The 25,931-nt window shown below is 41.6% G+C and overlaps 1 protein-coding gene across 2 annotated transcripts in view; it reads right to left on the minus strand.

Annotated features, from left to right (window-relative positions):
• The window catches only part of LOC149078143 (monocyte to macrophage differentiation factor), a 46,232-nt gene that overhangs the window by 13,447 nt on the left and 6,854 nt on the right, over nucleotides 1-25,931 (minus strand). For both annotated transcript variants that reach the window (XM_089241736.1, XM_089241735.1), the window contains exons 2-5: nucleotides 19,202-19,283; nucleotides 7,889-8,046; nucleotides 5,325-5,399; nucleotides 1,520-1,627 (exon numbers count right to left, since the gene is read on the minus strand). In XM_089241736.1, coding sequence (XP_089097862.1) covers nucleotides 1,520-1,627; nucleotides 5,325-5,399; nucleotides 7,889-8,046; nucleotides 19,202-19,283 — 423 coding nt within the window. The remainder of the gene's footprint in view (nucleotides 1-1,519; nucleotides 1,628-5,324; nucleotides 5,400-7,888; nucleotides 8,047-19,201; nucleotides 19,284-25,931) is intronic.

Genomic DNA, 25,931 nt, shown 5'->3' on the forward strand with positions numbered 1-25,931 from the left:
GGCTCAAAATTTGCAAACGTAATACGTGAACGGCCCTTTACCATTGGAGTACGCACGGCGGTGGGGCTTCGGGCAAGAGTATGATGGTTTTTGAAGTAAAAACCAAAAAAAAAAAACCCTATTAATTTTCTTATTGAATATTTTAATTTCTAAAATTTCAAATTAGTTTAAACATCTGTAGCATATCGTTGCCATTAGACATCGTTCGCTGTCAATGTGGATTGACTAAAGTATTGCATAGTAATTGTAGTACTACCGTACTATTCTCATGGCCACAAGAGAAAAAGGGGTAGGGCTGACAGAGCTCCAGCCCTGGGTCTCGGGACGGTTCTCATCACTTTTTGTTTATTCATGCTATAAATTCACTCGAGAGGGGCTTCGAAGAAACTGGCCCGAGACCCACCAAAGATTCTAGCCTAGGGACTGTGCTCCAAGATATGGGGGCCGTGACTATTGTCAGAGCTCATAACTCTAGATCAGAGGTTAGCAAACTATTTGTTCAGAAGGGAACGATTCTTTTACTCATCGCCCCCAACTCAAGTCACCCCATAGGATCCTATGTTATAACCGTAACTTCTACCATCCCCTGGATCTTCTGTCGCCCTTGGGGCGATATTGCCCACTTTGAAAAACAATGTTCCAGATAGATTCGCTTATCAGTAACTTCTTTGACAAAAAATACCCAGTTTTTCTTAAACCCATAAAACTTTTGCGGATAAATTCTGTCATTCATGGAAGGAAGCACACTTTACTGTAATAAACTTGTGATCCTTAATGTTTGGGGGGGGGGGGAGGCGGAGGAGGAACAGCAACAGTCAACATGAGATGGCTTCATAACAAAGGTGAAAGTGACAATAAGTAGTCCTCCAAAACCAACCCTGTGAATAAGTAAAAATATTCTACAGGTTCCCACCACTGAGATGAACGATGACAGTTTTTGAGTAGAAAAATTCTTGTTTGATTCTTACAATCGATAATTTTTCTATGTTAAAACAGCGTTTGGTTTTCGTTTTGCCACTTTGATTCTTATAAGCGGTTGATTATTATAACCAATGATTCTTATATACGGTGGCTACTGTGTTACCCGACTTCAGAAGTCGCCAAAATACAGTATGTAAATTTTGTTTACTATGAGGTTCGACAGGGAAATTTCTTTCTTGCGGTCACCGAGTGATTGTGAAAGGGTGAGGGGATGTCTTTCATTCACTCTCTTATGGATTAACTTCTCAGGATTACTTCGAGACTTTTTTTGTCGCCAGTGGTTTGAAATCCACGTTAACATGCACTAAAGGAAAAAATTCGTTTGCCGCACGTGGCTATATTGCAGTTTTTTTGTCTTATAACGCGTACTGTTAACTCGCTATCTTTTTTCTGAAAACGTGAACCTCGGTTGTAGCGACAAAATGTCGGAGAATCTTCGATGTCGTTATAACCGAATTCGACTGCATTTACATACAATAATATTATATGTGCGTGTTTATTTCAAGGATGAAAGTGGAATAAGAATAGAGGTATGTACCGCTCATGGAAATAGTATTGATAGACTATGCCGAAAGCAGCCATTATCCAGACTATCCAATTCACGTTTTCCGTCCAGAAGTTTGCTTCTGCTTCTTTGAGTACGAGCCTGAAGGAGGGGGAAAAAAACGTGTTGATTAATTAAATTCTCTACCACAAAAAGCATTATTGTTGATACAAATCGAAAATCAAGGGATAGACTTAACATACACACACACACATGCGAGTCTAAAATATTGAAATCACCTGCACGAAAGGCAAATAATTACGAAATATGACCAATGGCGTATTCACGGGGATGGGGGCCAAGGGGGCTGTAGCCAAGCGTGGCTATTTTCGAGGGGGGGAGGCAAACTTTAGGAATGAATGGTCAAAGAAAATTGGAATTGTAGGAGGGTGGTAAAACCATAAATCCACTTTTGTCAAGAGAACAAGGGACTAGGTCAGTGAACTACCAGAAGAGTGACCTACTGAGTGTGCAAGCGCGTGAACGACTAAGAGAGGCGACGAATAAAGAGGAATCAGGTCAGAGAGCAACCAAAAGAGTGGGCGAGCACGGGGGAGTGACCAAAAGAATGATCTAGAGCAGTGTCTCCCAAAATAGGCGATATTGCTCCCCTGGTTGGCGATGGAAGGATCCGGGGGGGGGGGCGGTAAAAGCTTTCGGTTTTGTATAAGATTCTATGAGTTGTTTTAAGTTGGAGGGTGATGAGAAGAATTTTTTTTTGAAGAAAAGGGTTGATGGAACGGGAAATTTGGGAAACTATAATGTAGTGGGTGCATGTTTGTAGCAGTGACCGAAAGAGTGACCTAGAGAGCAAGGAACCAAACCAGTGACCAAAAAGAGTTAGTTTGAGAGTGTATAGGCATAGGAATGACTTGTAAAACGGAGAAACATGGCAGTTAGAGGCAAAACGGGTTAGATAACCCGTTTTGCACCCACTACATTATAGTTTCCCAAATTTTCCGTTCCATCAACCCTTTTTTCAAAAAAAAATTCTTCTCATCACCCTCCAACTTAAAACAACTCATAGAATCTTATACAAAACCGAAAGCTTTTACCGCCCCGGCCCCCCCCCCCGGATCCTCCCATCGCCAACCAGGGGAGCAATATCGCCTATTTTGGGAGACACTGCTCTAGATCATTCTTTTGGTCACTCCCCCATGCCCGCCCACTCTTTTGGTTGCTCTCTGACCTATCTAAAGAGTGTGCAAGCATGCGAACGGCGAAAAGAGCGGCATATATATATAGAGAGAGATCAGTGAGCATCGAATGTGGAATCATGGGCGTGACCGAAAGAGTGACTTGGAGAGCAAGGAACCGGGTCAGTGAGCAACAGAAATAGTGACCCAGGGACAGGGCAGCAACTAGATACTTTGTCATCTGGGGCAAGGGAGCATTTTGGCGGCCCTTGTGATTCAGAGCCCGGTGCACCAGAACCGCCTGCTCCCCAGTAATTGCGGCCTTGTCTAGGGAGCAACCACGGAAGTAATCAAAACAGCGGTCAGTGTAAAAGCATGTGAATAACCAAGAGAGTTGAGAGACAAAGGCATATTGAGAAGAAAAGGGGGGGGGGGCTATAGTGCGGCAAATTTGAGGAATGAGTTAGGCTAGAAAAAGGGTGGCAAAAAATTCTATTGACTAGACAGCGATACCATAAATACACCTCTGTCATATGCAGTGGTGGATATGACAGTGCTGCCTTAACAGAATCATAAGCTCACAGGAAAAGAGATTTTTCAGCCCCTCTCCCACCTGGCTAGAAGCACTTGCCTACCAACATTCGTACTTGAAAATTATAACCATAAAGATCTTATTATCACGAGCCCCCTTCCTGTACTTGAGGCTCCCGGGCCCGCCCGTGTGAGCCCATGCGTAAAGACGAAGCCCTACATATGACACTCATCTCAGGATAGGGATACGTGCAAAATATAAAAACCCAGTTCGGTGCTTTGTTTCGTCGGTGTGGTGGTCGAATGGTCATAATGACGGATTCGCATCGCGAAGACCCGGAGGGCCGACTGAAGTTGGTTCCCTTGGTTCCCATCTTCGAAGAGCGAATGCGAGCCGATCTCCGCGTTGAAAAGTTTCGCCACAGAGAGGCAGGTATAACAGGCCTATAACAAACATTACACAGAAATGCTTCACGTTAGGTTCATAACACAACACGTACGCACATTTCCCAGCATGGAAAAGTAGGGGGGGGGGGCCCTTCGACCACCTGCTAAAATATCTTCATTTACAGAGCGGTGGGCCATGGTCTGGTTAGGAGGTGCTTTGTTTCGACGCAGCGTTGTGTGTGTGTGGGGGGGGAGAAGGGGGGGGGGTCAAGGAAAGCATTTATGACACTGGTTGAACGCTGTCCAATGGCAGAACGCCCAGACTCGTATTTATAGGATTGCTTAGCACCCCAGAGCAGCAAGTTCGGTGGGGGTGGCAAATTCGAGAAAGCGTGCCCTAGAGAGTTTGCAAGCATGTGTGTGAGTGACAAAAAAAAAAAAAAAAAAAAGCCTACAGAGCAAGGAACCATGTCGGTGAGTGGCGAAAACATTTAAATAGAGCAAGTGCAAGTCACTGAAACAGTGTGCAAGCAAGTGAACGACCTGAAGCGTGACCAAGAAAGTATGCAAGCAAGCATATGAGTTATAAAAAGAGTGACTTAGCGGCAGAAGTGTGTTTACAAGTGCGGCGCAAAGCGGGCCTTGGGCGGCAAATTTAAAGAATGAATGGTCAAGGTAATTAGACTCGAATGGGAAAAGAGCGGCAAAATTTGTGTAGCGGCGAAACCATGAATCTGAGGATACCTAGGTAGTAGCATCTCGGAAACGGCAACTCTGACGTGTGATAGAGTACGTATCGAAAATGATGCAGAATCAGTGACAACTACGAATCTCACCGGGGACTGTGACGGCCATGCCTCACTGATGCCGCAAGACCAACATCGGCTTTCTCATCTTGGAGGTGTAACACTGTGAGAAGATATCAGATGTAAATTCAATGAGAGATCAGAATAATCAGTGTGCCCTGTCATACCCTGTTCAGTTTTCGGCCTTGGTAAGGCACCTATATTAACCGGGTGGAATCATCGTCCTCCATCTAGGAGTGGTAAAATCAGTATTTTGTTCAATGTGGGGTTTCACAATAATTGATATTCCGACACAGCCACATCTTCGGAAGTAGCATGACAGTAAACTGCCTCTGGCGATAGAACCAAGGCTGTAATAATCACAGATATACTGGAAATATTGATGGGGGAGGGTGATTATGCGTTTACGCCTATTCTTAATCTGGTTATGATTATATCCAATTCGATAGAACCAAAACTTTGCTGTCAAGTCACCAAAAACTTTTAAAAGGAAACTCTCGATAACGGACACCCATGGAGCCGGAAGTTTTTCCCGATGACGGGAATGTGATTGGTCCATTGAAATTTATTGAAGTTCTATTCCGCGGACTTCAAAAGTGTCCGTTAACGGGAATGTTCGTTATGGAAGGTTCCACTATATTATTCATGAGAAACAAATGAAGGGTCCAAAGGCAAAAAACGACTTTACAGCAAAAATTTGATTTTTTGAGAAAAGTGAGTTTGAGAGTTTGGGAAGTAAAATGGGGTTTTCTCTCTCCCCAAAATTTACCGAAACGTTATCGCTATTTTTTACGGCTTTAAAATCGTTCTACCCTAAAAATCAACGAACGTGGGGATAGTATTCATTGAAAGCTACAAAATGGCACCGCTATCTCATTTTCGAAAAAAAAATTGTAACGTCGTTTTCCCCCCCGGACACAAAATGAAAACTGTTTTTACCATGGAGTGTATGAAGCAGCAATGAATATGTAGATGACCGCCCGGTCACATAAGTGGAGAATCTCCTTCAGGGATCTACAAAAAAGGAGACAACAAATAAAGTATATTTCACAAAAATTGTAGATTTCATGTAGATACATACTACACTATCCTCGATAAATCACCTACAAAGAAGCACCTGAAGTGAAGAAAATGCAATGTGGCTATTTGCTAGCCCGAAAAAACGTATCGAATATTTTCTCTCATTTACTTACGCGTGCGATAATGTTTGTACAGCACTTTCATCGCGTCTTGGAAACGCAAGGCTGACTCTTCCGCCACGTTTGAGCAAAAGTGTTATCGCTATATCCAATCGTAATACGTCTATAACGGAGAGCGGACTCATCGCCCATCCATCAATGGTGGTTATCAAACGGTTCCTCCAAGTAAATAGCAAATTCGGAATAGCGACGAAGTTTAGCACAATCTTGCATGAACAAGAGCGTCTCGGTGATTCGTTCCAAAGCAGGGATTTTTAGGTTTTTTGCGGACCCCTTCTCCTTTTTCTTCACGAATAAAATGAAGGCTACGACAAATAAAATGGAGGCCACCGGATCTCTTAAAATCCGCACCGATAAAACTAACGCAACAGTCCTCTAACACCGATAAAATGAAGACCACGGATCCTTCGCACCGATAAAATGCAGGCTACGGGTCCTCTTACACCGATCAAATAAAGACCACAGGCCTTTTGTGCTGAGCCTTTGGTCCCAGGAATCACCTGGGACCAATAAAATAAATTCCACGGATTCTTTTTACCGATAAAATGTAGACAACGGAGCTCTTGCACCAATCAAAAATGAATGCCACGAACGTTTTGTTTCTAGGGTGCAGTATTCGCTGAGATGTTTGAATTCGAAAGATGGGGCGATGTTGGTGAAAAAAACAGCGTTAAATACGCATGGGTTGCTGTATTTTGGATGTAGTTTAGATATGTACTCGACATCCATATTTTTTTATGGGCATCTTTTTTCAGCCACCTCGTTGGGCATTGTGTCTGCTGTGTTCTGTATTTGTATTCAATAATTTCCTCGGAATATTGACTGGGTCACCGTGTTCGGTTAGGATGTCTTCAATAATTTGCACTAACAACGGGAGGCAGATTCCCGAATAAATTTTGTATCCTGTTCCAGAAATCTGCTGCCGAAATTATTATTATTTTTTTGAAGCACAAAGCGTTTTCTCGACATTTCTCCTTTTTTAAAAAACTGAGTCCATTTCAGGACACCCTATCAGTGGAACTGTACAGAAAGACACCCAAAAGAGAAATCGACAAAAAAAAATGCCTGAAGTCTGATCGGCACTCTCCGCGAGCGATTTTTTTTAAGCCATTAAACGTTCAATCTTTCTTTTGTTTTTTTCGTTTGATGAACCAGGAGCTATTTCCATTGCGGATTGATGAGCGAAACGATAGATGGCGTCTACCCATTCCCAGTGAAAATAATAACCGAGTGAAAAAAAAAAAAAAAATGAAAAAATCCACAGAGACTTCCCATACAACGCCTAGTATTCGGTGTAATGGGTTTTTGGCGTTAAGTAATTGCGTTGATAAATAGGATTATTTCACACCGAAATACGATTCCACTCCCCCGACGACGTTTGGCGCAGCCATAAAACCACCTCAATTCAAGGCTTTCTCCGACTTTGCCCTTGAAACTGGGATATCTTTGCATCGGAAAATAATTGTTGAACACCACGTCTCTATCTTTGTTATTCGTTTCGTTGTTGGGTTGAATGAATTACCACTGTTGGTAATGGGTTGTATAATGAAGTTTTATACACAGAGAGGCTTGTAACTTTGGGACGTAGATAGCAACAGCTAACAACCTACATCAAGGGTGCACAACCTTTTCAGTCTGCGGGCCAGATGTGTGGTACTTCTTCCGCTCGCGGGTCAGGAACTTGTATGAACCAGGTGACCTATATTTGACTGTACATTTGAAGACTGAGTTTTGGTCTTCCTAAATTTTCCATAAAAAAATTTACCATTTCCTCCCCCCCCCCCTTATTTTCAACGAAGCTTACTTGAATTTTTGAAATCAAGAATTGAGATTAAATTTTTGACTGTAATTAGCGACTCCATGTGTTTTTGACATTTTTTTTTGCTGTAATTAGCGACTTCATATACCTTTGTCAATTTTTTGGCTGCAAATGGCATCTTTACTTGCCGTTGCCAATTTTTTTGGCTGCAATTGACAACTTCATTTGCCTTTGACAATTTTTCGGCTGCAATTAGCCACTTCATTTCTTTGGCAATGTTTTGGCTGTAATTGGCGATTTCATTCCCTTCGACTTTTTTCTTCTTTTTTTTTGCTTTGATTGGCAACTTAACTTTCCTTGGTATAACACGGTTAAGTGTATTGTACAATCAGTTGCGGTCCCTGTGTTCCCGAAATGCCAATAATATCCAGAAATATCCAAAAGAAGTCCAGCAAGAGCGTTCATATTCGTGCAGCGTCAGTATCAAGCATATGCTACAAAATCAAACGAATAATAATTGTTGTACATATAATAAATATTCTTACCTGAAACGTCCCAAATAGAAGACGGAATGGAAAACCGACGACACCAGGAACAAGGCGACCAGCGCCGTGCCGTAAACGAAGCCAGTGACGTACTGAGACCACGTTTCCGAGTGCTGAAGCAGCAGTAGCATCCCCCACAGACTTGGCACTATCCATAGCTAATTGCAGGAAAGAAAAATAATCGAATTTATTTCTCGATGTGGAACCTCTACTTAAATTTTAATGTACTGCGTGACAAATAAAAATAAAGTCGTGGTATATTGTACTAACGATACTATATACAATTGACAAGCCTCATTGCAAATTTTTTATTTTTTAGTAGTCTCTGTTGGATTGGACAAAAGTCAGCAACGCTGTGAAGCATGGGCGGAGATCCGGTTCCCCCTTTCCCCCATTGTCAATGGTTGAGCCGACTGATCTAATGTGTATGCATGTGGTATATCTCCACCTATGTAAAGCAACAAAATAAAATATCACTCAGGAATCAGAATATTTAAAATGGCTATATTTATTGCAGAAAATTGATATTTTCTCAACTAAGATCATGTTGCAGGAGTAGCAAAGTTGGCAAAGGCAAGTAAAGATGCTATTTACAGCCAAAAAATTGTCAAAGGCAAATGGAGTCGCTAATTATAGCTAAAAAAATTGTCAAGTAATTCAAGTAAGCTTCGTTGAAAATATAAAACGGTACATTTTTTAAGAAAGATTTAGGAAGACCAAAACTTCGGAAATGTCTAGTCAAATATATATCAATAGGACGCAATGCCGATATACATTGATCTCAGACTATGGGAAATTGCTTGAGAGAACAGTTGTTCCAGGATGACGCAATGACGAACGGAGCAAGACGTTCTGACGCAGCTTATTGGACGTGGGACACTTGGAAGGACACAATGCCACTAGAAGCAAGACGTTTGGACACAGGACAATCTGCCGGATCATTGCAATCGATTGATTTACCATCGATCACATTTACAAGTTATTAAAATTTAAAATTAAAAAAAAAATTCTATGAATTTTCCACAAAGTTGAATGGTCAGCATCGAATTCGAGTTTCAAGCGTCGATGAGCTGCTTCTGCATAGTTATTCGTGCGGGATTCGTTATGTACAGCCCGCTTATAACAGAACCAAATTGCTTTCTCAAACAGTGGCCGACTGCGGCATTGTTTCGACAAACTCGTCCGATGTAATTGTCTTTGAAGTAATTTAATCCTAGCACCAAACTTTCGCCAGTATTTGGCACATCAATCTTCATTCACTCTTCGTAAAACGTCGATTGCATCATTGATATCAATTATGACTACAAAAAAGCCAAAGCGGCAATCATACGAGCCTGTAGAGCAAAGTCCGAATCAGTGTCCTATCAATGAGTTAAAATGCTCAGAGAGAGGAGAAGCTGCTTTATATTTTTATTAAACGGAATAAACATCTGTGTAATTCTGTTTGGAAACGCGTTGCTCGCGTCCAAACCGCACTAGTACGGTTACTGTCTCCCGTCCAATTAGCCGCGTCCAAACGTAATGTACCCATGCCGAGATACGTTTATCTCAGACAGACTGTGGGATATTGTTTGAGAGAACATTTGTCCCAGAGGATATAATGCCGTGATACGCTAATCTCGGACAGCGGGAAATCGTTTAAGAGGACAATTGTCTCAGAAGAAAACAATACCTAGATGCATTGATCTCAGACAGAATTGATTCAGAGAACGGTTATTCCAGAACACAATGCCGAGATACATTGAACTCACGCCGTGGGGAATCGTTTGAAAGAATGATTTTTCCCATAGAGGACAATCCGGGATACATTAATCTCAGACTGTGAGATATTGTTTGAGAGAACAATAGTTTCAGAATGACACAATGCCTGTGGTAAATTGTTTGAGGCAAAAAAGCTGTTCCGGAGGACGTGGTAGCCCAGGTCGATAAGATACTCGCCTAAAGTACCAAAGGATGTTTAGAGGTGTCGCAAGTTCGATACCCGGCCCGTCCTTGTCAAAAAACTTTCCGACACAGGGGTACAACAGAAACAGCGACGTGACCGCAGAAAAAAATTGCTACCGCAGGGAGTCCCACATCGATGGGTTAGCGCACCAATCTCTCGATGAGTATAAAAACAAGCCTGCCGTTCTGAATCGGCAATAAATTGTAGATCCCGGTATAATTAGCCCTCGTGTGCAGCAAATGACTGTGGTGCGACAAAAATGATCAAATGATATTTGAGAGAAATGTACGCAAATCTGGTGCACGAAATACACTTTTTCAATTTCAAAATACTATGAAATTTTCTGCATCTAATTGTGTTCAAGTTTTTTTTCTACCTGTACTAAAAATATATTTGAAATTTATCTCTAGTTTATATATAAACATCTAGTTTATAATTTATCTTAAATATTCTAAAGTATTTTAAAATAAACTGTTTTCCACTAAAAAAACGCTCCTTTCCTCAAAGCTAACGTTTTTGCTAGATAAGGAACATTTCATTCAAATGTCTTGAAACTTTCTCTCTCAACACTATGGTGTTACATTACAGATATACACTGAAGAGCCAAAAAAACTGGTAAACCTGCCTAATATCGTGTAGAGCCCGCAGAAGTGCCGCAACACGACGTGGCATGGACTCGACTAATGTCTGAAGTAGTGCTGGAGGTAATTGACACCATGAATCCTGCGGGGCTGTCCATAAATCCGTAGGAGTAAGAGGGGGGTGGAGATCTCTTCTGAACAGCACGTTGCAAGGCATCCCAGATATGATCAATAATGTTCATGTCTGGGGATTTTGGTGGCCAGCGGAAGTGTCTGAAGTCAGAAGAGTGTTCCACTTTGTAGCAATTCTAGACGTGTGGGGTGTCGCATAGTCCTGCTGAAATTGTCCAAGTCCGTCGGAATGCACAATGGACATGAATGGGTGCAGGTGATCAGACAGGATGCTTACGTACCTGTCAGAGTCGTATCTAGACGTATCAGGGGTCCCATATCACCAACTGCACACGCCCCATACCATCACAGAGCCTCCACCAGCTTTAACAGTCCCCTATTGACATGTAGGGTCCATGGATTCATGAGGTTGTCTCCATACCCGTACACGTCCATCAGCTCGAAGCAATTGGAACCGAGACTCGCCAGACCAGGCAACGTGTTTCCAGTCCTCAACAGTCCAATGTCGGTGTTGTCGGGTCCAGGCGAGGCGTAAAGCTTTGTGTCGTGCAGTCGTCAAGGGTACACGAGTGGGCCTTCGGCTCCGAAAGCCCATATCGATGATGTTTCGTTGAATGGTTCGCACGCTGACACTTGTTGATGGCCCAGCATTGAAATCTGCAGCAATTTGCGGAAGGGTTGCACGTCTGTCACGTTCAATGATTCTCGTCAGTCCCGTTCTTGCATGATCTTTTTCCGGCCGCAGCGATGTCGTAGATTTACTTTTTTACCGGATTCCCGATATTCACGGTACACTCGTGAAATGGTCGTACGTGAAAATCCAAATTTCATCGCTACCTCGGAGATGCTATTTCCCTTCTCTCGTGCGCCGGCTATAACACCACGTTCAAACTCACTTAAATCTCGATAACCTGCCATTGTAGCGGCAGTAACCGATCTAACAACTATGCCAGACACTTGTTGTGTTATATAGGCGTTGCCGACCGCAGCGCCGTACTCTGATCGGTTCCATATCTCTTTATTTGCATACGCATGCCTGTACCAGTTTTTTTGGCTCTTCAGTTTATAACACGAGGGTTTCTGTATTAGTTATTTTAAAATAATTCATAGGGTAAAAAAAGGGTAAACATTTGTGATTTTTGAAAAAGTCACATGTTGAAGTTAAAAAAAATTGGAGAAAAAAAATAACCAACAATAAAAAAACCCTGATTAATGCTCTTGTTACATTGTATACAAATATCCACAGTATTTTGAGGGGAAAAAATTGAGTGTCTAAAGTGAATGGAAAATTTTTAAATGAAGATTTTTCCCATAGGAAAGCATGGGATGCCAAGATCGTGCACCAATCCCCTGAAAGATGAAACTATCACAATTGAACTTTAAGCTGGTGATTTTCCATATTTGAAATGGGCCTGAAAGTAAAAGTTAGAGTCAAACCTTGTACATGTGCGAGGACCACTCTGAAAAGTTTTAGCAGCTCTCAGAGACAATTTGATTTATATTTACATGCATTGAAAGAACACTGAGAAAATTCGTCTAAGAACTTTTTTCAATGCATTTTTTCCCTTTGAAAAAATCATTGTACTAATTTTCGCAGGGTGTTCCTAAATTATATATTTCTTTTTGTAACAGAGCCCCCACGGTAACCAATGAATTGAAGCAAGACTAAGGCAATCTTAGTTTAACTATGTGTTCCTATATTGAAGGGCTTGGACAGCCGCTTCCGTTAAGACTTGAACTTTTTCTGCTTCGAAGGGCGTGGACTGCCTCTTTTGCTGTGATTTGAAGGGTTGGGACAGCCGCTTTCTTTACTGTTTGCTTATCTTCACAGTCACGTTTGTGTGTGTCTGGGCGGCCACTACGTTCATTCTTGTTTGCGGGGCAGGAGTGCCACTTTCGTTCCAGTTAGCGGCCGACACTATTCGACCCTTAGAAGCGGACTTTTTGTTCAGTACGCACTTTGCTAGCGCAACTCTGAGTCGAGTCGCTTAACATTAAAAGAGTCATTTCATGCGATTTTACACAACTCTATTGACACTCCACCCCATAACTACTCTCGAAGTTCGTATCATCATCTATTCGGTTTCTGTCTCTCCTCCACCACCCCTCTTTTGACATGAAAACGTCTTTTAAGATCTATGCCAGGTGTGGGGAGGATGTTCGCTCAAATTTCACAAGAAACCGAGCCCCACCGGAACCGATGGGAAGGAAAATTTGAAATTGGAGAACGTTTGCTCAAATTTTTCAACCGAGCTCCACGGAAACCAATGAAATGCAGCCTATTTAAAAATCCGAAAATATAAAATACCTTTTCCGCAACTCCCGTTCTACTTCGCACAGTTTTTCAGGCCTCCATTGCTCTTTGCATGTCGTAACTGTGCCTTCATCCTCATTTGCGGGTATAGATAACACTTTTGCGTACTCTCAAAAATCAGCATTCGTTCCGCCTTTCCATTCGTCCGATGTGCTCGCACTTTGTTAGCGCTTGTCTAACAACGGCTGCTGGACTTGTGCCGCAACACCGACAACTGCAAATCGCTTAGCGCTATTTCATGCGCTCTTACACTCCTTTCCTAACACATTCCACCCCGTAATTAGTTTCAAAGTTGGAATACTCATCCATTCCCATTCTGTTTCTCCTTCACCATTTTCCCCACTTTAGTAGCCGAGAATCCAGACGATTAGACGTAGATCCCCCTTCATTTTGATATGGATTCCAATCCTTCACTTATGTGAAATTTAGTTCCATGTCCCATTTTTTTGTGTTATGGGTATCCTTCGCGATCTAGTTTTACGAGGTTTTTCATGCGATCATTTCGCATACAAATTAATCGCCTAAAAATCTGGCGACAAAGTATGGTTTCCGTGGTCGTTCTGCTGTGAATTTTTCGCGATAGTGTGGTTCTCGTGGTCCTTCGTCTACGTAAATTTCGCGACGGAATGATTCCCGTGATCCTTCTGATATGTACTAAATCTCGCAATAGAGCATGGTTCTCGTGGTCATTCTGATATACATTTCGCGATAGAGTGTGGTTCTCGTGGTCCTTCGTCGACGTACATTTTATGACAGAGTATGGTTACCGTGGTCCTTCTGATACGTACATTTCGCGATAGGTAATATGGTTCCCGTGATCCTTCGGCTATGTACATCTCGTTAGATTTTGGTTCTCATGGTCATTCCGCTATATACATCTCGTAAGAGATTTCCCGTGGTCGTTCCGTTGTGTACGTCTCGCACTAGATAGAGTATGGTTCCTGTGTCGTTCTGATATGCATATTTCGCGATAGAGTGTGGTTCTCGTGGTCTTTCTGCTGCGAATATAGATAGCTAAGATAACGCTATAGATAGCGTGCTTACCGTGGTCTTCTGTTACGTAAATTCTCCATAGATAACGCGTGGTTCCCGTGGTTCTTCTGATACGTACATTCGTGATAGATAGTCCGGTTCCCGTGGTCCTTCGGTTATGTAAATCTCGTGATGGATTTTGGTTCTCGTGGTCGCTCCGCTATGAAAATCTCGTAATGAATAGAGTATGGTTTACGTGGTCCTTCTGATATTCATATTTCGCGATAGATTGTGGATCTCCTGCCCCCTTGTCTACGTACATTTCGCGACAGAGTATGGTTCCCTTGATCCTACTGATATGCAAATTTTGCGATAGATTGTGGTTCTCGTGGCCCTTCGTCTACGTTCATTTCGCGAAACATTTCATTCATTTCCCGTGATCCTTCTGATATGCACATCTCTTATAAATTGTGGTTCTCGTGATTCTTCTACTGCGAAAATTTCACGATAAATATTGTGGTTTCCGTGGTGCTTCCGATGTGAATATTTCATAGCGGGGTTCTCGTGGTCCTTTTTTTATGTATATCTCGTTATGCAGTGTGGTTCTTGTGGTGGTTCTGCTATATACATTTTGCAATAGATGAAGTATGGTTCACGTGGACCTTCTGCTATGTACATCTCACAGCTAATGTATCAAGTCACAGGCACAGAAAAGAAGTTTATTGCCGTTATGCAACAATACTGGCGCTGAAGCTGATTTTATTTGAATCAATAAATAGTCAACCCCACCTGTGGATTCTACTGAACACCCATTTCCATCATTAGTCTATTTACGTCGGAACACAAACAAATAGAAAAACGGTCACCATCTTGATCTAAAACTGGAAATATTTGTTTTCTTCAGCTAAGCGCAGGTTTCAGTTTTTCAACCTAGAACTCAAGATTTCAGTTTGCTTTAATGGCGAATGCTTTAAATTGCGTACTAAATCATTCAGGTCGTTCTATTCTATGAGGTGAGGTCATGATCAGGTCTGTACAGTTCTGAAGGTCGTACATTTTCTGTTTCACTTTCCTATGACGTTTGTATTTCGGTGATTTCTAAATTAGACTCGCTATGTAGTATGTTTAATTACAAAGAGTTTGAGTCAATAATAATTACAGATTAATTTCATATTATTCCGGCGTGCAGCACGAAATAAAGAACGCAAACAACAACAAAAATACCTTCGCAAAATATTTAAATTCAAATTACATAAAAACCTTACACGTTAGCTCATTTTTAAGGGCAGATTCGGATTCTATACCCAAAAATACATAAGAATAAATGTATCACATGTCAGATACAAAATGGCTGTTAGCCAGTGTAATCTACGACCAAAGGACTCAATGCATGACTCTCTATACTTGCGACTGCGCTAGAATTTTGTGCTCTACGCATTTGTGTAAAATTTTTGTAATTTTCGTTGTGCTTTGTGCTCGTATACCACGATATTTGAAGGAAAAACTGGAAATTCTCCGAGTGAACCAAGTGTTCACTCGGATTGGATAATTAGTCTTTGAGATATAGTCCCGTTTATGGACACATGCGAAAAGTTGAAAATCGTGGGCTTACTTTGCACGCTGGCAGTTCCCGAAGTTCCTGTCGCCCAGGATATCAAAAAGTGGTTACTAGCAAAACTTTCATCTTTCTTCTTTAAAACGAGACCAAGATGGATTCGCTGTCTATTTTTGCTTGAGCTACTGACGTTTGTAATTAGTTCGATAGAAACTGTCGCTCATTCGGGCACGATTGCCTCCCCCACACCTGGCATCGATTTTGAATACGTTTTCACGTAAAAAAAAAAACATTCTTGCAGCTAATCACTGATGTCTTCGCGGTGCACTATGAAATCCTTGGCGGAGCACAGTCTTAGAACCCCGGATCTAAACGATATTCAATTTCAACCCACGTATCTGCTGACATCGATTGTGGGAGTCTTGACTCTCGTCAAGCCCGTAATTAGGCTGAGCAACCGAAGCACCTCCCCAGGGCCCCACAAAAAATGTACACTTAATTTTCTTAATAACTCTTTCAAGCGCCCCCCCCCCCAATTACGTGAATCGTATCTTCGGTTCCTCGATGGTGGTTGCACGCAAGGCATAAACTTGGTCTTTGGCATATCCCCACAAAAAGAAATCAAGATCTGGAAACCTAGGTGGCCATAACAAGGGTTTATCTCGTCCAATATATCGGCCAAGGAATCCTTGACACTATTTGTGTCAGTTTTTGTGGGTTATGTCAAGTTTTTCCTTATATGATAGAACGCCGTCTGTGAGTGAATCTATCAACTAGTTGGTTTTTATAATTAATTTTTAAAACTGTCATGCATTTTTCGCCCACCCTGTATAATCTATCAGTAGAGATATCTGATTTTCGCATTTACGAAATGACTGGAATTGGTATATTTTAATGCGATTTAAGAAAAAGCTATTCTCATGAAAGGGATTTCTTTTATTTTACAGAAAAAAAGTGTTAATGTTTGTCAATAGAGGGAGCTGCCAGAGCCGTCTTAAGGCATGGGCCCACCCAACACCCACTAGAAAACATCTACTGAAAATTCTCTAGTAGGTGTTGGCCCACCCGGGCACGGCCTCAAGAGGAAAGGGGCCTCACAAAAATGAGATCTGGTTGAAATTTTAAAGAATTTGCCTGGTAGCACCTCAGAAAAATCACTTGGCCCGGGGGCCCCGTGACGCTCTTAAGACGGCCCTGGGAGCTGCGCGAAATCAAATCACTAAGAATATGCAAATTAGAGTCCTATAAATTGCAGAGTGTACCATTAAAACAGCTTATTTTTGAATTTTCCCTTTACTGGCGCTTACATAAGGTATTGTGATGTTGATATTGATGGTGAAGATGCTTTCATGTATTGCCAGAAAGCCAACTTTCAGGGGAAAAGCTTTACACTTGAGCCATGAATCATCAGCTGAAGCTTTACGAACGTTTTAGACAGAGAAGAGTTCGAAGAAATGTTGTTATCTATCGGCAAAAAATTGAACTAATTTTTTTTCTGCGCATAAAGGAAAAAAAAATAATATTCCCATTTCAAGAGAAAATTTTGTTGCAAATGGCATTCAAATTTTCCGAATCCTCCAATTTTTACGAATTTTCAAACTGTTTAAGAATTTATGGGACACTCTGTATCAGACGAATCTAGGGCACGTATGCGAGATAGTAAATACCGCAACCCGTTGGCGCCACACTTGCTGTTAAAAGCTTACGATAAATCACAACGGTGTCAGAGTTTAAGGCTTGGCATATTAGTAATATATGCACGAGTGAGAGACAAATGAATTACTTGATTGTCCCGGAACAAAAAACCCTGACACAGTGGAGGTTTCTACACATCGCGTAATTGCTTTATCCCAAAGGAAAACTTGTCCTTGAGCATGCTAATAAGCGCGTCATGCCAGCGACTTCTAATCATTTGCCAACAACACTGAATGAAATACAGGGTGTCTCATAAATTCGTAAATAGTTCAAATACGCATAAAAATTGAAGGAATTAGTGTAATTGAATGCGGTTAGAGAAGAGCAGTATTTCTCAAAGTGGGCAATATGGAATGGTCCAGGGGGAAGCGATGAAAGCTACGGATTCAACACAGGATCCTATAGGTTCATTTGAGTTTGAGGGTGATGAGAGGAAAAAAAATTCTGATGAAGGGGGCGATGGAACATAAAGTTTGGGAAACTATGGGTTAGAGTATAAGTCATTCTCACGAAGAGGGTTTTTTTTTTGGTATAGGAATATAATTTTAGTTCTAATTTTGACGATGGAGGGTGCTGTACGGACTTGAATCACAAATTTCCGCGGAATTCCATTTCTTCGATCTCTTTTGTGTCCGAAACGTTCATAAGGCTTCGGTTGGCGATTCGTGGCGGAGGTAAAACAACCTCACCAATAACACTTAATCTACCGATGCCAATATAACAATGAAAACCTTACGTAAACGCAAGTAACAGGAAAATTCAGAAAAGAGCTGTTAATCGTACACCCTGTTCCCAACTTCGAGTCGATTTCCCCGTTAAAAAGTCTCGCCACAGAGAGCAACACGCCTACAACAGTACAAATATTCAATCGTTAAATTTCACTCATAGTTCGAAAAAATAGATGGCAGCACTATAACAAGCACATTACACAGAAACAAACTTCACCGTTAGGTTCACACAACGCGTACACGCACATTCCAATATAGACAGAAGTTCTACAGGGGAATATGAACGAGGTGCATGCATGGTTTAGTAGTCATCGAATACTCTACATTCTATAGAATTCTTATTTGCATATTCACAGTGATTTGTTTACGTGCCGCGTCCTCTATCGACAAAAATTTGAACTAATTTTTTTTTTCTGTACCAAAATAATCCCCCTTCGTGAGAAGGGATTTTGACCCACGGCATAGTACCATTTCATTTCATACCGTGCACCTACCAGGCTCTATCGACAATTGTCGATTTCAGCCATTGTCCCGGATGAGGGGTTGGGTAGTGTCGGGTGCTCTCTTTATTATGCATATATAAATATATTCCACATTACCAGATCACTCAAGCGCCCACGGCACATTTACAGATCACACCACTTAAGTACCAATGGTGCCGTTCCAGATCACTTAATTATGTGACCCGTATTCTCTTAAAGGTTAAATACTCTTAAATTAAATTAACACTCTCTATAAATTAAAGTAATCAATTAATTTTATATACAGGGTGTCCTGTAATTGCTAATACGACCTTTATCTCATCAACCACCCGTTGTAGGGGTACGATCCCAGTTTGAAAAATGCTCAACAGACGTTCAAAAATGACCCTGTACCGGTCTTGAGAGTGAGAATACAGTGTGGAACAAAATAAAAATATAAATTTTTATATGGTTCCCCCCGTACTCTAACTTCCAATTAAGAAGTTGTAACCCTGTCTTTCCTGAGGCCAACAGAAAAATTACACGTTTCCAATTGATATATTCGCTGAGATAGTTGAACTCAAAAATCGTAGAAAAGTTGGGGGGGGGGGACAGCATAAACTAACGCTCGAAGCTCCTTTCCCTGATTTATGCTGTTCTTTTCCGACTTTTGCGCTCAAATATCTCCGCGGATATTGCACTTTCTTTTTTGGAGTTGGGGACGGGAGGGGGCAGTGCATAAAAATTTAAATTTTTTTATTTTGTGACACACTGTATTTCCACTCTCCAAAAACTGGTACGAGGTGATTTTCGAACGCATTTTGAGCATTTTTTAAATTGAAACCATACCTCTACAGCGAAGGGTTGATGAGATTAAGAGGTCGCATTCACACCGGATACCCTGTATGAATATTTTTAAGTTATACTTACAGCATGAGTTATGACGTTGGCAATGTGTTCTACTTCTGTAGGGATGTATGCTTGGTTTTTCAGCGCCCTGGCGTTCATGAACCTGAAAAGGAAAAATGGATACTGACTCTTCCAGACATTCCAAACAAATAGGCATTTGAACATTGTATATTCTCGTTGCTAGTTTGAAAAGTAGATGGCAGCATCTCTATCAGAAATTATCACCATCTTTATGAATTTCCTGATATCATCTCAATAATTTTCAATAAATACGTACACGAGGATGAGACCCTCTTACAAGGCCATCCCTATCAGACGCAGAGCACTAATGTAAAAATAATCGCAGGGTGTTCCATGGGATGAATAACAATACAATAATGAATCATTGTCACCATTTCTATTGTTGTAGGACAGTTTTATTATACGAAATTATTTTTTGATTGATACTTTATTTTTCCGTGAATGCAGGTCCACTACAGCCACCATGCCACCCCACCTCCCACATCGTGGAGCTGGGTTCTTAGGCCAGGCTTTTTCACGAACCTCTCTGTAGTAAATTTATAGTGCGAAAAACAAAACTGATAAGAACCACCCCGTTTATCTGAGCTGGAGCTCTCTCAAGCTCCACCGTTCGAGAGCCATGAGCAGAAACTTCCTTAAGGGCATGTCTGCACCCTTAAGTGAGCACCGATATAGCCAAAGGCCTGTCTGCGCTGTGTCATAGTCACTGCCGTGCTGTGCTCTTTTTATATTATCGTTTTAGGTGGATGATGCAACTGCTCGATGTGGAGAGACTCCAGAATAGGATTAGACTGGTTACTTGACCAGCAACTAGGGATTGAGTGCAGTGATGATAATGGTTTAATACGTGCCGCTGGATGAGGAACGGACGTACGGTTCTTCCCCGTTGATCCGATGGAGTGACGGATGGTGCCGTCCTGCTGTAGGTCCGGTGGGACCATGGGCTGCCGGGGTGTTCGTACTGGTCATTTGCGTGGGCCGGAAGTCCTGTGATGCGATGCCGGCCAGCGTTCGACCGGTGGTCTTGATGGCTGGCAGGGATTTTCTTTTTCCAACATGGCCCAGGCGTAAGGTGACCTGCTTATATCCCACAAGGGACAGAGCGGGGGCCATGTTTGGTGTTTGTGTGTGTCATAGTCACTATATCATTACAATTCTAATTACTTCTCTGTTATGGAAAACGTCTTGCGGACACATTTAGCATTTTTCGCAGATCCCGGAGAAGGGAAGGGAGCAGGTCCGCGGAGCACCTTCCGGAAACTACTGATCCAAATTTCTCTGAATGAAATGATAATAGAGAATAGTCCGTGAATAGTCCACATAACTTTTACAACGTCTGAGAGTTCAGCCTCGTTATTTTAAAAATTCTACGCATTTATTGGAAAACATATCAGTATATGAAAAGGGGGAACACTAAAACCCCTGACCCCCGGTCGGGGGGGGGGGGTTTAGTGTTCCTAAAGAAATCCTGGTGGAGGACTTCCCCCTGATGTTAGACCTGGTTCGATGTGTTTTCATATGATTGTTTGTCAAGTTGCAAGCTTCTGGTAGTTGTTTCGTGCGCATACTCAATCTATATGCAAAGAAGCCAACTTACGTACTAAAAAGCGAGAGATCCGCTTTCATATCTTTGGATATTTCCGTTTCTTCTACGAACGGAATGCGTAATAGTGAGATATTTATTTAAAAAAAAATAACGCTCCAATTTTTTTAGACCAGTATTTTTTCACATTATTTATAATAAAGAAATCAAATATAGTGTTATAGTGTCTGCTATCGATTATTCCCGGAAGTACAGTGAAACCTCTCTAAGCATTACAGTTACAGACACTCAACCTCCTCAGTCCTCAAGGTCATTTGAATTTTAGGTTGGTAAAGTTTATTTTTAACTGTGAAACTGCCTAATGTTTACAAACATGTAGATTTTGAGGCCTCTGTGAGCAGCATTTCATTTAGCTAGGCAGAAGCGGCTCTTGGGCCTTGTCATTCGTGTGGCCGCACTAGGAAGGACACTAAGATCAAGTTGAAAGGACAATTTTTTTTTTGGGACAGGAAGGAATTGGACCGGGGGGGGGGGGTTCACGAAAAACAAGTTTCACACGGGTAAAGATTTTGTCCCGAGTTGCCCATGTAGCTTGGTGGACTTGTTTTTCAAAGTGTTATTAATGTCTCCCATGTTAACGTTTAGCCCTCTATTTCACATTAACTCCCATTTAACATTTTGTGTTTCACGAACCCTTTGTGACAATAAGACTAATTCTACGGACCCCCTGTGCGAATCAAATGAAGGCCACGGTTATCCTCAGTAATAGAAATGGAGGTCACAGGCCCTTTCATAGAATGATATTCAGTATACAGGGTGATTCTAAATTCATGGGTCAAACTTTAAAAGGTAAGGTGATATAAGACTTCTGAACAAGAATTTTTGGTCATAGAATGTGCTGTCCAATCGCAATAGCAAAGGCGGTAGAGGGTTTTTTCATGAGTGCACAACATCACTTCACCAAAAGCAAATACTGCATATTTTTCTGACAGATTTGCTACAATAAGTGCAATCAACTATTCGAGAGTGCATGTGCTAGGTCTACTCATAGTTCAACCTGGGTGACGCCAATTATATCACAAGTCATTGTATTACTTGGTCATTGTTTGGCGCAGCATAACTTTGCTGGTCCTTGCACCAATAAAAAACAAACTCTAATCCAGTAAGGAGGTGCATATGCACCCTCGAATGGTTGACAGCACATACCACAGCAAATCCGTCGGAAAAATGCGATATTGTTTTTGGTGAAGTGCTGTTGTGCATTTTCTAAAAGCACCCTCTACCGACTTTGATATTACGATTCGACAGCACATTTTATGATCAAAAATGTTTGTTTAGGTGTCTTACATCACCTCTGAACCTGTGTCTCATGAATTTAGAATAACGCTGTATAGGCTTATATTGTAATGCAAAAACATAATTAGCGAGATCGAGATAATTTTTGATTTTTTTCCTCAGCCTAATGTATGAAGAAAAGAGATTTAGCTGGATATTATGCCAAGGTGAAGTAGGAAAGGAAAGTCTACTAGTCTCCACCGAGATTCGAATCCAGTTGTCTTGAGATCCGGGTAATCGCGCTATCCATATACACCACAGGAGACATGACTATTCCTTCTTTCTTTACTCTCTGTAGCGTGACGTGCTGAAGTAGAGGCATAGTAGCCATCCCCTTTAACTTGAGCAAATGGCCCCCAGTAGTGAGATTGAGATGATTTCCATTTAAAAAAATTCCTTTCGCGTTCACCTCGGTCAATAAGTTAATTTCTTTCTCATCAAGCTCACGGGCCCCCTTGAAATCTATTGAAGGACCCCGAACCCCCTTGGTAAGAATTACTGCCTGCACCAGGAGGGTGGGTGGCTGGTTCTGTGAAAAATCAGCCATCTGTGAGGGTTGACATAGGCTATTAGACACATCCAGGCGAATAGAAATTGGAGAAATCAACCTTTGGTATGCGTACACGTGGAGAGAAGAGGGAGAGAGAGGATATTGTTATGTGGCGTGTCATTCAGGGGTGCGGGTCTCCCTCTCTCGTAAGATGAAAGCCCTCCAAATGAATACAAAATACAAATACAACGACCACATTGCCCACCTATGAAAAAACCTTTCCAACAGAAGACAAGATGAGAGAAGTTGGTGTTGCAGATTGGCTGATGGTTGGGGACAGAGTACGGTGATGAAGGCGGATGGTTCGGGATGTTTACGTTGGCCTCTTGCGGGCGATCCGCCCGGGCTTCTTGGTGGGGTTTCCGGGGACGACTTTGGGGGTGTGATTGCCGTGAGTCGGAGGCGATGGGGGGCCCCGGCGGGCTTGGGTCCTGTGGCTTACGGGCCGGGGATGCCTGCCGGGCCCGGACATCAAGAGAGTTTTTCCAGCATGGCCCAGCCGCTAGGAAATCTGCTTCAGAGCTGGGCCATATTTGGTGTTAGTGTCTGTAGTCCTTTGCGTGGGTCGAAGGTCGGCCCGTGGTTTTGGTGGCTAGCGGGGCTTTTTCTTTTTTCCAGCATGGCCCAGCCGCAAGGTAGCCCGCTTATATCCCACAAGGGAAAGAGCGGGGGGCCATGTTTGGTGTTTGCATAGCTCGTGCCTTGTATGCCAATAAAAGCACGCGTAGCTCTTCTCTGCACCCCCTTCAACCTAGTCTATGTCCCTCCGTAGGTATGGTCTCGAAAACCTTACAGCATACGAACCAGTCCATCACGAACTAAGCCTCGGAAGAGCGGAAGAATGACTTTAGGAGAACGCGAAGAGACCTTTTTTAGAGAATGAAACTGGGCATGTTGTATGAAACATGACGTGCCGAAGGTGAAGGTTGTTTTTTAGTCTACGCAGTAAGAATACTCAATTCTGACGTCAAAAACTCGTTAACGAAACCCTGCAAGATCTTAAGAGGATTAGAGATCTAGCTTTTTTTTTGAAACCCCATGCTACGAATAATGAGTGAATGATTAAAAAGCGAGAGATAAACGCCGATGAGAGAAAACAAAAGGAGCATTTTAATGAGATAAATATCAGATTAGTACAATACGGAAAAAACTTTCTCTTTTTCTCATATAAATGTTTCCGATGACCGAGGCTTACTTTTTTACGGCTTCACTAACAGGATTTTCTCAATTATTTCGGTCCCATGAAATTGCTCTCGAAACAGTTCTCCAGAAAGCAGTACTGAAGTTATACATTTGTACAGGGTGTCCCATAAATTCGTAAACAGTTTAAAAATTCATAAAAATTGAAGGAATTGGTATATTTGAATGCGGTTTGAGAAAAAGTTATTCCCTGGTAGGGATTTTTTTTTTTTCGGTGCAGAAAAAATGAATTTAGTTCGAAATTCTGTCGATAGAGAGTGCTGCATGGAATTCAGGCAATGGTGATTGGACCTGAACTTGTTTTTCAATCTCTTTTCTGTCCGAAACGTTCGTAAAGCTTCAGCCGGTGATTCAAGGCTTCATCTACCCATGTTAACATCATAATGAAAAACATATGCAAGTACCAGTAACTGGAAAGTTAAGAAATCAGATGTTAATCACACACTCTGCATTTTATAGGACTCTGATTTGCATATTATTTCACTGATTTTTTTTCATACAGTGCCCCTATCGACAAAAATTGGAACTTTTATTCCGCACCAGAAAAAAATCCCCTTCCGTGAGAATAATTTTTTAACACCAATTCCTTTAATTTTTATAAATTTTTAAAATACTTACGAATTTAAGGGACACTCTGTAAATACTGTGTTGTATACCGTAGATGTCGCTTATTAAAACCATGGATAATGATATCATTTTTGCTAATAATGGAACGGACCAATATCATATCATGGAAAAAAATTCATTTATAGTTATCAGGACTTCGGTTTATGTTGTCCTTTTTTTTTCCTCGAAAGTTTTTTTTTTTTTGCATCTTTTGAAGCTTAAGGGGTTGAACATTACTTATTTTTTTCCTTATATAAGCTATCGTTATCAATCTCCAAGACTATGTAGAAGGTCAGAAGGCTGTCTAATTAACAAAAATTTCCGTACAAAGTTCTCAACAATATCCCAATCGGGTCATAATAGACGCTATGATCCATGCACGTGGTTTTGCAATGGCTTTTTCATAGTAAAGGCATGTGTAAAGTATAAAAGAAAAATAAACCTTCTTGTGTTTCATGGGTCAGTTTTTTTAACATTCTAACTCCTCACCATTTCTACACTATGAATTCGAATATATATTTTTCTCGGATATACAGGTTGATTCTAAATTCATGGAATAAACTTTAAGAGATAATAAGACACCTAATCAAGCATTTTTGGTCATAGAATATGTATCCGAATTGGAATAGCAAACACGGTAGAGGGTGGTTTTAAGGAGTACACAATAGCATTTCACCAAAAGAAAATATGTTTTTCCGACGTATTTGATGCGATATGTGGTATCAATCATTCGAAGGTGCAGGGTATTGTAATGTGGTAGGCCTTCTCATGTTGCAACCTGGGTAAGTCAAAATCTACCACAAGTCATTGTACTGTCTGTCATTGTTTGACGCAGCATAAGGGGTCATTCAAGTATTACGTCAGCATCGATAGGGGGGGGGGTATTTCCGATTTGCTGACTTTTGATGACAAGGGGGAAGGGGGGGGGGTTGGATGATGCTTACGTCAGCAACCACAGTTTATGAAAATACGAAATATTCTTGATGGCATCTTACTCGGTGCGCCAAATACGAGAAAAATCTTTCGCTAGTTTGTGGGCACTTGAACTTACATTCTCCCTAAAGATAAATTCCTTACAGAGCCACTTCAGCGATCTTTAAATGTTTCACGGATCCTTCAAGTGCTCTGGAAATGTTTCCAGGCCGCCTAAGTGCTCTGGAACTGTGCAACGCATCACTCAAGTAAACCTCAATTATGCCGGGGATCACTTAAGGAATCTGGGAATGTTCCGCGGGTAACTTGAGTGATGTAGAACCACACCGGAAGGTCGCTTAAGTGCTCTAAAATTGTTCCACCTGTCACTCAAGGGATCTCTAAATATGCGACGGATCGTTTAAGAGTTCTGGAACTGTGTCGCGGGTTACTTAAGTGATCTTTGAATGTGCCACGGGCCTACTTCAGTGATCTGAAAATGTGCCATGGGCCACTTAAATGCTTTGAAATTGTGCCACGGGTCATTAAAGCGATCTGTAAATGTGCCGCTTAGTTCATTTTTA

Source organism: Pholcus phalangioides, unplaced genomic scaffold, assembly GCF_987345545.1.
Source record: "Pholcus phalangioides strain wild (caught in Gottingen) unplaced genomic scaffold, Ppha-v1.0 ptg000014l_1, whole genome shotgun sequence".
Lineage (NCBI taxonomy): Eukaryota > Metazoa > Arthropoda > Arachnida > Araneae > Pholcidae > Pholcus > Pholcus phalangioides.